This window comes from Xiphophorus hellerii, chromosome 20 (assembly GCF_003331165.1).
Source record: "Xiphophorus hellerii strain 12219 chromosome 20, Xiphophorus_hellerii-4.1, whole genome shotgun sequence".
In the NCBI taxonomy this organism is placed as follows: domain Eukaryota; kingdom Metazoa; phylum Chordata; class Actinopteri; order Cyprinodontiformes; family Poeciliidae; genus Xiphophorus; species Xiphophorus hellerii.
Window position 1 is genome coordinate 5,940,909 of NC_045691.1, and position 14,215 is coordinate 5,955,123.

Below are 14,215 nucleotides of genomic sequence, written 5' to 3' on the forward strand. Positions count from 1 at the left end.
GTATAAACAGTAACGATACTTTTTGTCTGGCCGTTTTGGGTCTCTTCAGCCTGCCCAAGAAGTTTTCACCAAGAAGCAGTTCGTGGCAGAAAGTTGAATTTTTCTGGTAAACTATGTTGAGTTGGGTAAATATTGCAATGAAAGGCCTCAAAATTTTCAGTGTATATTTAAAATGTATTGGAATTAGCAGTATTCACGATGAAATTAATTTTAACAAGGACATTGGAAAATAAAATCCTTTGTTTTACACCAAGCCTAACTGGAGTGTTTGTTGAAAAGCAAAATTTTAATCTTATCTGACTGGAACATACCATTCCAGTTAGAGCACCATCAGCATTTATTAGACCCAATGCATTTTTATTGGTGTTGCAAAACCTTTAACAATCTGTTGGCATGTATATTGTGTCTAATGGTTGTTCTGGAGACTTGGCAGTATTATAACTAATAAGCCACCCAAGTCTCCACGTGATGGCAAGATTAAATAGGTTTGTCACATTTTCAATTGCTAAATGATTTAATTGTTGTGATTGTAGCTATTATCTTGCAGTCAGACTGACTCGTTCTGTTTTGGCTGAACTGAACAAGCTTTTGAATGCAGAACAACAACAAAACGACTCAATATGAGCACCCAGTATGTTTTATTATCATTAACAGAACAACAAACTGTATTATTTTCTATTTCACATCTTATTGGCACACAAACAAAATTTACATCCACAGAAATTCCCACAAAATGCAAACTAGTTTACTGTTACAGTTTAAATGTGCTCAAGAAGAGCCCAGCGCAACACATTACTGACCTCAGAAAAATTTGTAGATTTACAAAAGGGGCAGTTCTTCATCAGACCTCCCTAGCAATTTGAGTTTTCATTCGTGCTGTACAGTAGAAATACTTGAAAGTGGAGGCAGAGAACAAGCACAGTTGTTATGTACATGTTAAATATATGTAAAATTGCACACGTTATCCTGTAGTTGCAGGTTAGACTATAACTTAAAAGGTTCAAATAGGCACACAATGGAAACTCACTCTGCAAAGGTAGGCTAGTCCTCAAAACTCTTAATCACACAAAGTTTGATGAGAAACTTTGCAAATAGATGGACCTGATAAATAGTGTTGACTGCAAATGTGTAAAATAGTTCATATTTACAGCAATACTCCTCCATCATAAACATTCTTGTGTCATAGAAGGCCTTATGTATTGTGTTGTAGCTACAGTGCAGTATGACAAACTCTGCAGAGCACCATCTAACAAAAACATGTTAATAGCAGGGAGTGTCACAACGTCATGCTAAAAAGCAAAGCATAAAGAATGGAAAATAACAGTAATAAATCAGTGTTCCTGGGCTGGTAAAGTCACGGGGAAAAGCTTTGAAATGATCCAGCGTGTCGTGTTGAATGCAGTCTGTGCAGTTAACCTCCCCACCTCTCCAGTCTAATCTAAAAGGAATGTCACAGACATGCAACCGTGGTGCTGCTCTACCCATACGGATACAATGATTATAAAGGGTTGTAAGCATGTGTGGGGGTCCAGTTGTTGTTGTGTGAGTGGGGTGTGTGTGTGTGTGTGTGTGTGTGTGAGGGAGTCATAACCCCAACTATATAACTTCTCTGCTGTTCCTGATCGCACAACACAGGACCATGCTGAAGATCATTCCAATAATCTGAAAACAGACATAAACAGGTAACAAGATGAAACTCCTAATTCATTATTGTATGAAAATCACAAGCCAGAACCTTTAGACAGATATTCAAACATTGTAAAAGATCAGAGTTTAAGGTGAAAGTTTTCCAAATTCTCACCATTACTCCAGCGATGCCAATCCCTATATATCCAATGATGAGCAGCTTTTCATCGAAGAAGTTTAATATTGCAGTATGACAGTCCTAAAGACTCAAAGAAAGGAAAGGTTTAGCAAATAAGAATCTGAAGTGCTGCGATGGACTGGCGTCCTGTCCAGAGTGTAACCCCCCCTCTCGCCCAAAATGTCTCGCTGGAGATAGGCACCAGGCACCCCTCCCGACCCCACTAGTGACAAGGGTGTAAAAAAATGGATGGATTGATGGATGAATCTGAAGTGGTCAATCAGAATCAGTGCTATACTGCCACCATGTGACTAAGAAGTGTTACAATTATCTTACCGTGTCCTCTGTTTGGTCTGGGCATAATTCTGGATTTTTCTCGAAATTGGTAGCTCCACAGCAATTCAGCTGTTCATGCAAAAGGTAAATAAATATGGTTATGACAGTGATTCAAGGTCTAAGGATACAATGAGACAAAAGCTACGCTGTACTCACAGTTTTGTGATAAATTAGTACTATGGCAGTGCCATTAATGTTATTATCAGCAATGGAGTCGCTATAAAACTTCTGGATTTCCTCAGCAATCTATTATAAAAGAACAAAAGAGTAGTGATTAACTCCTGGTGTTTTGACAAGCTGAGATAACTTAATTTGTTCCTTAAACAATAATCAATTATTTCACCTGTTCTTTGTTCAAGAATCCAAACACACCAGCAGTGATCTCTGCTCCAAAGATTATCAGAAGACAGGCAAAGAACTGCAAAAGTGGGAAAGAAGGCTTATTGTTGCATATACTTTGTTATTTATGTATTTATTTTTCACATTATTTTTCAGTAAATGATCACTGTAAATGATCACAGTGATCATTTACAGTACGACCTATGATTTAAATATAGACAATGTGAGTGTTTTTTAAACGAATCATAAGTAAAGTTGTTAAATTAGTTAGTTAATCAGCAGCTTCTTTTAAAATGAAAAATAATTTCAAAACATTTTCAATAAGTAAAAGAAACCCTGTAATAGCTAATATATAAAACAAGAAACTAGAAATTTATATTAATCTCCATAGAAATTTAAAGTGAAGGATTACGAGTTCTAGATTTTGAGTGAGAAAAAATAAGATAAAGTTTTGCATTACAGCAACACAAGTTTAGTTTTAAGCACTTGAACTCACCGATGCAAGAAGACACTGAGACTCCCGTATGGCACCAAAACAACCGAAGAACCCGACGACCATCATCAGGCCTCCTGCACCAAGAAGGATGTAAACAGCTGCAGAAAGACAGAGAAGGGTTGATCATGATTATTCAGTGTTTGTTAATTTTTCTCAGAAAATCTAAACATTTGAGGGAAGAATTTTCATTTTCCTGCAGTTCACAGCTTCACCTGATGGTGGCAGCATGATCCAACGTGCCTTCATGTCTTTGTGAAGGTTTATAAAAAGACTGTTTGTTGTGTTTGGGTAACAGCAGAAACATGTAGGTGGAAACGTCTTTACCAAATCAAAACTTCAGAGCTGCCTCCCACCCCTCACAGTTGTATTATCAGGCTTCTCCTACACCGAGTTTCACAGCTTTCTATGGAGATAAGTGCTAGCTGTCAACTTGATTGCTCCCTTCAAAGAGATTATTTTTAGGATATGGGTGTTTGTAAATGGTTTTGACAAACTGCCTTTAGATTGTAAATAATGTATCTAAAATCTAAAGTAAACTGATTTTTTGAGATGAGAATATGTTGAGACAGTTCCACTAAAAGGAATCTGGTTTTGGCCCCTCCACATATAGCCATAAGATCTTCCCTGTCATTGATGAAATCATTGTTAAATTAAAAGCAAAACTGATCTGAGCGAGTTTCCACTGTGTTATTTTGGTGCTGTTTTCACTTGTAGGCTTTGTTCTTTCATGTTCTTGGAAACTGAAGCAGTGGAACAGACACCATCCGTCTCGTAAAGCTGCAAATCAAATTTTGGATGGCTCAAATGCTGGTAACCACGACCGTCTCTGCTTGTCTCCAGTCTGGTTGACGTCACCTCCTCTGTCTGCTCCCCTGCTCCCAGCCTTCACTACTGAGTCCTCCTCTACGCTGCAACTATACACCAGGCTGCTCCCCGAGGTCCGTGGTTAGAGCCTAATCACTGCAGCAATATAATTAACCCACATGGGCCCAACGCAGGCTGTTGTTTTCCTGTTGTCGAACAAAAGCGCAGGGAAATGCGACCAAGTAGATTGCTGACCTGGAGGGAGCTGAAGCGTGGTATGATCGGATTCAAAGCAAATTTTCTGGCCCAACATATCTGCAATGGAAAATATGTTGGGCCAAAAAATCTTCCATTGTATATAAAAGGTGTCTACACATTTTCCATCAGTCAGTCATTTTAACACTTGTTCTTTTATAGAACGTCCTGTTAGTGAAACCAGTGACATCTTGCAGACACAGACCAAGCAGCCCTGGTGGTTTTTAAAGCAGGTATGAGACAGAAACAGGCATTAGTAAGTGTAAACATCTGCATTATCTCTTAGTTAAACTCTGTCCCTATCTTATATACACACGCGATGGTTCTATACACACTGGAAAGTGCAGAGGTGACAGTAAGGCAAGTGAATCATCCACAGGGAATACTGTTCTTTTGTCTTATTAAGGTAGCACTGTGTTTGCTCTCTGTGCCTGAGGTGAATTGTTGCTAGTGATGCCTTACTATTGTTTTCGGGAACTTTACGATGGCATTTATTTTGTTGTGACTGATCCTTGGCACCATGTTGCAAATAAACAGATGCCCAAATTGCTCCAGGTGTCATTCAGCCTGGATCTAATTTCATAAAATGAGAAGAGTAAATCATATTTACGCTGCACACACTAACTCATTGTAGATGCTGAGCTGCCTCCGATAATTATGCACCTACTCATTCACTGAGGCTACTTCAGATTTTTAAAGCTTTAAATCATCATATGTAGGTGGAACATGAGCTGTTATTAATATTATTCCTCCAAGAGGAAGGGTTCCACAGAGCAGTATTGGCTTGCTGACAGAACTGTTCATCAACAAGTTGTTCCATCCATGAATCTAAACAGGGATATTTTTCTATATTATCAACCATACTAACAAGGTTTCTGATTCCCATGTACAGGAAACAATATAGAAAAAGTATAATTAAACTTCCTAATGTTGTTATATTTATGTAAACCTCAAAATGGCACCAGAAATATCTATTATTTTCAATAAATTTATTTCTAATGAGTCTACTGACATGATATGCTGATATTATAACATTCCTCTATTGTATCAGTTGTAATAAAAGATGCATCTACAGCTAAAAACATAGTTCTAACATCTACATGACTTACAGTGTAGGGCTAATCTATTGATTATATTTTAGATTACCCAATTAATAATTGGACTGCAAAAGGTCCTTAATAGATTGTTTTACAGAATCTAAAACAGGTGAAGCTAAAACTATGCCACTTTCAGATAAAGGTTTGTTTTTAGTCTTAAATGCAAGATATATATGTTTTTATACAGTTTTGGCTTAATTATTGCTCTGAGTGTTATGTTCTTACACCACACGGCCTTATTATTAACTGTAGTTATTAATTTATTGATTACTAAATTAGCTGATTATTTCAATAATCGATTTATCACGATGAATCACATTTTTTCATCCTTACTATAAATGTTGTTCAGGTGTTATTTTGAATGTTCTGGGGTGCAGAATCTGCAAAGTTCGCTGTTAGTATAGCAACCAATTTCATGTATATTTTAAAACAATAAGATTAGAAAGTTCTTGGAAGATCTCTTTGTTTTATCCATTCATAAGGTGTTTCTTGGGACAGACCTAATGAGCAACCTATCAGGCCATCAGTTAGGAATAACTCAGCAAAAGTTACTGTACACTGAAACGAAGCTTTTTTGTTGCCGCCGGTGAAACATGATGGTAAATTTAGCAAACAGGTTTTTTTTTGTTTTGTTTTTTCTTTAAAGAAATTTAGTGAAGCCGCAGTAAACACTGACAAAAATAGATTAAAAAAATAAGAGTAAAAATATATTTAACTGACAGGTGTTTGGATATTTGCATGTAACCAAATTGTAAAGATATCTCACCCTGACTTTGCATAAATTTCCAATTTCCAGTGCGCAACATTTTTAAAATTCTGTGAACCAAGATATGACGGTTAAAAAAAAAAAAAAGAGACAATCGGAGAGTTTCCAACTGACACACCCAACCTGCTCCTCCTGAGGGAAGAACTGGTTCCATGACAGGACAGCAGGGAGTTGATGAAGTGAAGTCACCATTTTAGGTCATGCTCTAAACGGGAGCAACAAGAACAGGCTTCTTTCAAAGCGTGCGCTCCTACACAGAACAAGAAATAGAGAGCCTGTTGTATTGAGGACTGAGCACTGAGGCTGCTTGTCTTCTCTACTGTACGTCTTAATAATCTGCTGTGTGTTTAGTGGGAGTTACGCAAAAAAAAAAAAAAACCTCATTCAGTATTCAAAAAGCCACCTGACTACAAAGTGTCACCAAGTTAATGTGATAACATAACCGAAACAGGCCTGCATTTCTATCATTTCCAAAGATCTCCGTGAGCAGTTCATTTATTCATTCATTCTAACAATCCAAATCTGTTAGGCAATGCAAGACACATCAGTTTATAACTTATAAACATTTTCACTCAGCAATTTTGCAGTTTCCAAAATTCACAGATTTTGCTGCTATTTTCCCCTGCAGATCCTTCTGGATCTGAGTATAAAGCTAACTTTGAGGTGTTCCTTTCGGTTTATTTTAGGATAACAAGAAAAGCTCCGGGGGCGCCACATGGCTCAGTGGTAGAGCAGGTGGTCTATTTACACAAGCTACAGTCCTCAACGCAGTTGTTCTTGGTTTCGATTCTCGGCCCTGGGCCATTTGCTGCATGTCTTCCACTTCTCTCTCTGCCCTTCTTCCTGTACAGCTGCTGTTACATAAATGCCATAAAAAAACTTAAAAAGGAAAGCTTCACAGTAATTTAAGAACATTCATTTTCCACAAGCCATAGTATTCTTTAAGGTAAAACGTACATGTTTTAAACTAAAAATGTATGCAAATATGTTGAGTAACCACCACACAGAAGGCCAGCAGTGTTCTTTCACATGAGAGCAACTTTACATTAGATTCAAATCTAACAGGAAGCGACATATGTGGTAAGTGGTTAATGGACCACATGAATAACCGCACCCATCTTCCATCTAAATGGTTTGAATGCAACATCAATTTTTTACTAATGCTTCCAACTGATGATGAAATTGCAGTGATGAAAACATCTATATTCAATAAATTGGAATATCCATTCCCTTTAGGTTTCATCAGATTAAAAGTATTTGAAAATCATAGCATCCTTTAAGCTGCTATTAATTACACTTTCATTTAAGCCCACGTGTTATTATTACATCTGTTTCTTTTATTGGTCTGATATAATATTCTGACCTGCTAAGAAATTAAATGTTGGATTTTCATTCACTGTAATTATTAACACATTGGATTTGCTCATGCATCCTGACATAGGTTTGCTTCTCTGGAAGACAAAAACAAAGGAGGAACCTGCATGGTTTACACTTAGACACTTCGCATTACCATGTGATATAATTAGCTTGTTCATATAAGGCCTACTGATGTCATGTAGCTAATGATGTAAGCTTATATTTCAGGTTTAAATATGTTAAAGTTAGAAATAGAAATACTTTATGATCAAGTTTTTCATCTATGTGCTGTTTTAAATTTGGTATTGGCCTAAATGGAAACACGGATTGAAAAGATTTATATGTAGCATGCTGCCTTCTTCAAATGTAAATTATATACTCTTAATGCATTGAAGTTGAAATATGTTTTAATTGTGTAAGGTGAGCGAGGGAGACCAAAAAACTGCAACGTACCGATGAAGAAGGTGTCAGGAGCGCCATCGCCTGTCAGGAGCTTCACTGTGTTCGGGTCAAACCTCAGCCACAGTCCCACAGCCAGCACCAACAAGCCCGACAACTGCAAAACGATCACATTTCCAAAGTAATAATTTAATGAACCGAAAATACAATAAATAATAAAGATTTCTGAAAATTATTTTTCTTATTTCTAACAGTTGATAGTGACACTTTGAGCCTTATTGTCCTTATTCTTTCCTTTACAATCAAGAAAACAAAGTACTAACCCTTTACATAATTGTTAAAAGAGGTATGTATTTTGAATGCTCCTAATAATTTTGGGTATGTTTTGTTCTGTATTAAGTTTTTTCCATATTAGTTTCAATCTATGCTTATTAGATATATTAACATGGAGTATTTATGGGGTGTAGTTATGGACACAGAACGTTAAACTGAAATAAAAAAATTAATGACCAGATCATTGACTGATCAAACCCCTAAAATTAATCTATGGTTTGCTTCTTTTTGACTATACCATCTTGTTAGTTAACGTTCTTCAGTAGGTGGCGCTGTTGTTCTTGTCTCACCAGTGAGATGGTTTCTGATGCTCACTGCCTGTTTTCTTTCTGTTTATTCAAAACAGGCACGTGCCAGGAATGTTAATGGTTCACCTCTTCAGTGACTCTGGCTTTGATAAAAGAAACTGAAAAGAAAAAGTTCAAGTATGTTTGCTGCGAATTGTCGCTCCTGTTTTGGGTGTGGCCAGACTTGAAACAAACCCTGAGAAATTTTTTTTTTTCTCAAACCCCACATGAACCAAAACCCTAACATCCTAAGAAGACAACCAAAATGTGTGATCAATAAATAGCGCCTTCTTCTCTTTTTTCCTAATCTTTTGAAGCCTAATAAACTGTTACCTGATTGCCTAATGGGTATTATCAATAAAAGAAGATTCTTGCTGCAGTATCTCACTTGTCTACATGGACTTTTAGAACAAGAACATCAGGGGGCCATCTCCCAGGGTGCACTTCAGCCACTGGTTGTGCCAGCCTCACAGCGCCTTGGTGATGTAACTCACGTTGGCATTGGCTGCATGTTGGCTGTGCACCCCAAAATGACAGCGCACTGTACGCCTCTTTTGGCTCTAGCCACAAGAGCTCTCCTTTCTGTCTCAAAATGGCAAAAACAAAGAGGCTGCTGTCAGTTTTGGGGTGAGACAAGAGATCATCTTACAGAGCACCGAATCAATGCTGCCTCTTAAACTCACATATAGTGTATTATTTAACAGTAAAACACCAGTACTCACAGCTGACAACCAAAATGACATTTGCCTTTGTATCTGTATTGATTTTCCTCTCTGAATGAGCAAGAAATTAAAAATAGCTCTGGTTCTGAATTTACAACTAATAGAAGATTATGTGAATTTAAACCAGGGGTGCAATCAAATGAATATGTAACTGATGCCAGCAAAAACTGAAGCTGTTATACAAGAAATTGAAGAACAGAAGAGAAAAACATTTTAAAAAATCTAAATTCTCTTTAACAAGCCTTCACATGCAACTTTTCTTTCATTCTTTGCAATTTATTTAAAACAATCTAAAAATATTCAGTACTGTAAAAAAATATATTCTTTGCTTTCTTGTCACTCTTAAATGTTAGATGATCTAACTAATTTCACTGTAATATCTGCCAATGATAATTTGAGCAAACAGAAAAAGAAACAGGGTCATAAGTGAAACACTGTACGTAACTGTCTCCTAAACCTAATAACCACACTTGGCAGCAGCAAGTTATGAGTCTGTGGAGGAATTTTGATGCACATTTACATGTATTGGACTTATGTCCAGACTTTGACTACCTTCATAATCATTTTGGGACAGGCTTTTGTGTTCTTTTTACAGAGCAGTAATTCTCCCTTGGGATTTTCCAGGAAATGCATTTTCTGCCCTGTTAGGTCTGGTTCCTTTGTGGACTATTGAAAGAGTTATCAATGCGGTCTTAGAGTAATTTTGGTTAGCCATCCACATCTTGGAACATTCACCACTGTTGTTTCATCAATTTGTAGACAGTGGCTCTTACTGTGGTTCACTGCAATCCAGAAGCATTAGAGACTGCTTTGTATCTCTTTAAAAACCAATATATGTCACTTTTTTTACTTGTCTTTTCTAGAAGTTTTGTTTTTGTTATTATTGGAGCATAATTTGTTTCTTTGTGAGATATTTTATCCTACTTTATGTTGTCAGAATGGTGCTATTTAACGGGCATATTGATTCTGCAGATTAGTAATTACGCCTGGGTGTGGCTTGTGAAATCAGGCCATCTTTCCAAGTTAACTGAGGCTTGACTTCTTCTTCATATAGGCTAGGCTGCAGCAGCTAATTTATGTCAGATGATGAGACAGTGCATGAAAAGCAAGCACCATGTAGTCAAAGGTCCATCTAAACTTTCTCTAAGCAGCTCATCAAACTAAAACAAACTGATGCAGCATCTTCTGCAAAATGAATATGCCTCCTAAAAAAAATGCTTTGTACTGAACCCAGCATTGGAATAGGAAAGTCACAACACAATGCCAAATCAGAAGGGATATGTGTTGGAAACATAGCAGCATAGTGCAGCTCTAATGAACAGCATGTGCTGTAGAGTAGACAGGGTGCTTTACATGCAACATAAATCATTCTGAATATAATAGAGATTGTCTTTCCTAAATGAATATTTAAACACACTTTATATATCATTTATAACAAGGCTGCTATATTACTTCAGCGCTGTTAGATTAATAAAATGAAAAGTAGATCAATATGTGTATTAAGATGGGTTGAAGTAGGGAGGTAGAGAAGACGCAGAGAGGATGTGTACTGAACAGGTGCTTAATAACGATCTGCAGAAATATATTCTCCTTAAAACTCTTAAAGTAGGCTCCCATTAAAACACAGTATAAACAAATGGTACGCATATGGCGTGTCATAAATATTGAACATGTAAACACCACTGCGAGGCGAAGTGGATCACAAAGGCGCCAACAGTTTCTTGCCATCGGTAAAGATGATTATGTCGCTTAAAAACGACGGAAATCTTCTGCCTTTGCGATTGTATGCTAATCACAAAACATCATAATATGCCCACACATCCGAGTGTTACATATGAACAACAACGTCTCCACGCAAATTCATTTCCATCGCGGACTCACCCAGAAGATGAAGTTGAAGGCGAAGAGCAGATATTTCACGCATTTCATCCCGCCTTGCACTTTGCTCATGATGTCGCCTGATTTTGTCGATTTGTCCGATCAGAAGCCTTTGTCTTGTTTTGGTTTTATTTTGCGAACCGTCGCGTCCTACCACTGAACATCAGCCCCATGCAATGATGATGAAAACCTGCCCCGTTAGTCTATATGAAAACATGCGCACAAGCTGCTCAGGCTGCCTGGGAAGCTGCTACCGCCCAATGGTGATGCGAGCGCTCTGGAGGAGGGGGCCATCAGGGTCCATTAGGGACCCTGAGAAACAAACATCAAACGGTTCCTCCACATGGGTTACATCAGTGTTTGACGTTGGCTTTAGTGACCTGGTCAATGAGAAATTCTGCTGTAATGAATTTTTTTCAATCGGCCTCACTTGCAAGGAAAATTAGTTTGCAGCTATGACTAAATCCACGAATTATATAACAATCTGGTGCGTAACAGACGTGGCATCTGTTATTTTTATTCTATTTTTGATCAATCTAGTTTTTATTTGTACTCTTGTAACAAGAGTTGTTATTGTTGACTTGAGAGACATATTAAAACGGGAGTAAACTCTTTGCTGTTCATGTGCAACAAAAATTGCCTCTTTTTCCTAAACTCTTAGGAAACAATGTGCTGCGTAATTGTGAAATGGAGACTGTTGTGTTTTTTGTTAAAAAAGGACATTTTTATGAATAAAAATCTGGTCACTGTGGCATGCATGCATGGATAGAACCACCTTTTTTTGTACTTGCAGCTACAGGTGATTTAGAGTACATTTCTAACAGTATTGTCTTGGCAAAATTGGACCACAGTCAGACTGGAAGAAAATAACCGGTAGACATCTAACAGGGTTTCTTCCAGTACTGCCTTGTTTTGCTCAATCAGCCTTCCTATTAACTGTGACCAGCTTCACTGTAAAGATGGCAGTATTTGAATTTCAATTCATGGTGTAAAATTAGGAAACAAGTTAAATGAGGAGTTAAACCAAAGTCAAAATTTAATACAATTTAAAAGGAACTATAAGGAGGTAATTTTCACAAGATATAGAAATATGGGTGAGCGATAGCACTAATATGTATGTAAATTGAGGCTAACGCATATGAGTGTGTGTGGGTATGGCTGTATGAATGTATATATTTTAGACATATGTAAACCCAGATAAAATGGAAAATTAATTAACCAATGTTGATTTTTTATTTTTTTGACTTAATAATGAGGGTCCGACTGAAAAAATGGTATAAGTTTATGGGGTAGGAGTTCATAAGTTTCCTACTCCTTTTTGAGCATGTTAAGATCACTGTGGTATAAAAATATGTGTCTTTTGCATTCCTTGTTCATGTGTGTGATTTTATACTTCTATCATGTTTGAAATAAATAAATAAATTAATTTTCATAGTAAGGATGGTACAGTGGGTTTAGTGTGATGTGCAGTGTTTATTTTTCACAATGCAGAACATTTTTCTATTTTGGGACAAATGTTCAGTTTTGTTCTCAGAGCACCTTATTCCATCTTCCACTTTCTTGAGACAAGCTGCATCGGTGACTCAACCAGTGACTCAACCAGCTGATAAAGAAGGCTGACAATGCAAACTTATGCAGAAAAAGTTCCTGCCCACTGTCATCATCATTTTGAATGACTCTTTGAAGAAACTTGGCTAGTTTAAGTTGAAACATCATTTAATTTCCCTTTGGGTTTAACAAACTCTGTTGAATGAAATTTAATTGAAATAGCTTGGATGTTCATCTCTTTATAAGTTTCCAGTTTTCCATACTGTTTTCATATTTGGATGATGTACTGAATAGATCTTTCTGAGGTTTTAGATGTTGTTTTATAACAGAACCCTACTTTCAACTTGTCCACAACTTTTTGTTTGACAGGTCAGACGTGTTTACTAGTTTAATTGTAAAAACACTTCAGTTTATATATCACATTCCTTCCACTTCACAACTATGCAGTACTTTGATTAGGATAATCCTATAAAACCAAAATTAAAATACATTTAAGTTTTTGGTTGTAATGTGACAAAATGTGAGGCACTGTACTTGTATAATCTGAAATAAAGCAAAGGCAGGACTACACTGTCCTACAAGAGTCACTGATATCATTGTTTATTATGAAAATATAGTCTTGTCTTGTGTACATTTTACACACAGACTAAAACAGACACCAAGTCTACTCTTACACTAAGTCTACATACAGACAGCTCTGCTTACTCTAAAACTTTGAATACATTCATGATCTTCAAATAAAATATTCAGTTCAGTTCATTTAAATTCTGCTTATAGTGATTTTCCTGCGGAAACTGCAAAAGAAACTTGCATTTCCTGTCAATGATGTACAGATGGTATGTAGTGTCATGATTGGGAAAAAGTTTGATTCTGTTACATCTTGAGAAAAACTTGCACTATACGACTAAGTGGAATCAGGAAGAAATTACATTCTCCCCGAATCCTCATGTTGTGAGGTCACATTGCTGTGCTGTGTTGCCCTCATTTACAGTTTTGTTTTCAGGAATAGGACATTGTTTCATGCACTTAAGGACTATTGCATGAATGGTTCACTTTAGATCAAAAAACCTGTGTGTCCCTTTTGACTCAACACCATCGATGACACTGCATCCTAGATTCCCTGGAGGAATCTTTCTTCAAGACTGTCAGTTGCAGTTTTCATTGTCCAGACATTTTTTATTGCTTTTTCTTTTTCACAAGATGGTAAAAATTAATTTTATTGGCTTTAAACTCATTTCAATTAGCTGGTTCTCAGGAATATTTGATTCATTTCCTGTTGTTTATGTCTAAGTTATAGCAAATATTATTTACGGTAATTTCAATCAAAAAACAGATTTCTGTTGCTAATGACCTTCCCCAAGGGACTAATTTGAAAAATCTTGTTTAATTTTATTTATTTATGTTTAATCTTTACACAATGTAAACATAATCTAAAAAAATATACAATATTTATATTTTTTAGATATGTGCTTACAGTTGCAAAAAAAAAGAAAAGAAACAAAAAGGAAGATCTGTGAACAATTTATGTCTGAATCCAAACCATTTCCATGCATTAGAGGCCGATATGGCACATTACCAGCGCCCTTTGTCCATCTGTGCAGGCCGAAGGGGGTCAGCTGGGGTTCACCCACTCTGACATCCAAGTTTCTCATGTTTGTGCCGCCTTTGTTTTCTGCCATGCTGTGGGAGGGAAACAGCGACCCCACTGTTTGAGGACCAGTTTGGGTGAATCACGGGACACATCAGATCACTGCCTACTCATTTTATTTATTTATTTATTTATTTATTTATTTAT

At 36.8% G+C, this 14,215-nt stretch overlaps 1 protein-coding gene across 2 annotated transcripts; it reads right to left on the bottom strand.

The window, feature by feature from the left end:
* Nucleotides 1-619: 619 nt before the first annotated feature.
* On the bottom strand, nucleotides 620-11,216 carry LOC116710166 (tetraspanin-2-like). 2 transcript variants are annotated; one of them, XM_032549029.1, is made up of 8 exons: nucleotides 10,876-11,199; nucleotides 7,707-7,809; nucleotides 2,976-3,073; nucleotides 2,484-2,558; nucleotides 2,297-2,386; nucleotides 2,141-2,209; nucleotides 1,802-1,885; nucleotides 620-1,662 (listed from the first exon to the last, which is right to left on the bottom strand). In XM_032549029.1, exons 1-8 carry the CDS (start codon nucleotides 10,942-10,944, stop codon nucleotides 1,597-1,599), a joined length of 654 nt encoding a protein of 217 aa, XP_032404920.1. In that variant the 5' UTR covers nucleotides 10,945-11,199; the 3' UTR covers nucleotides 620-1,596. The 2 variants fall into 2 exon arrangements, with proteins under 2 accessions (XP_032404920.1, XP_032404921.1); XM_032549030.1 differs by lacking the exon at nucleotides 7,707-7,809 and having other exon boundaries at nucleotides 10,876-11,216.
* Nucleotides 11,217-14,215: the final 2,999 nt, after the last annotated feature.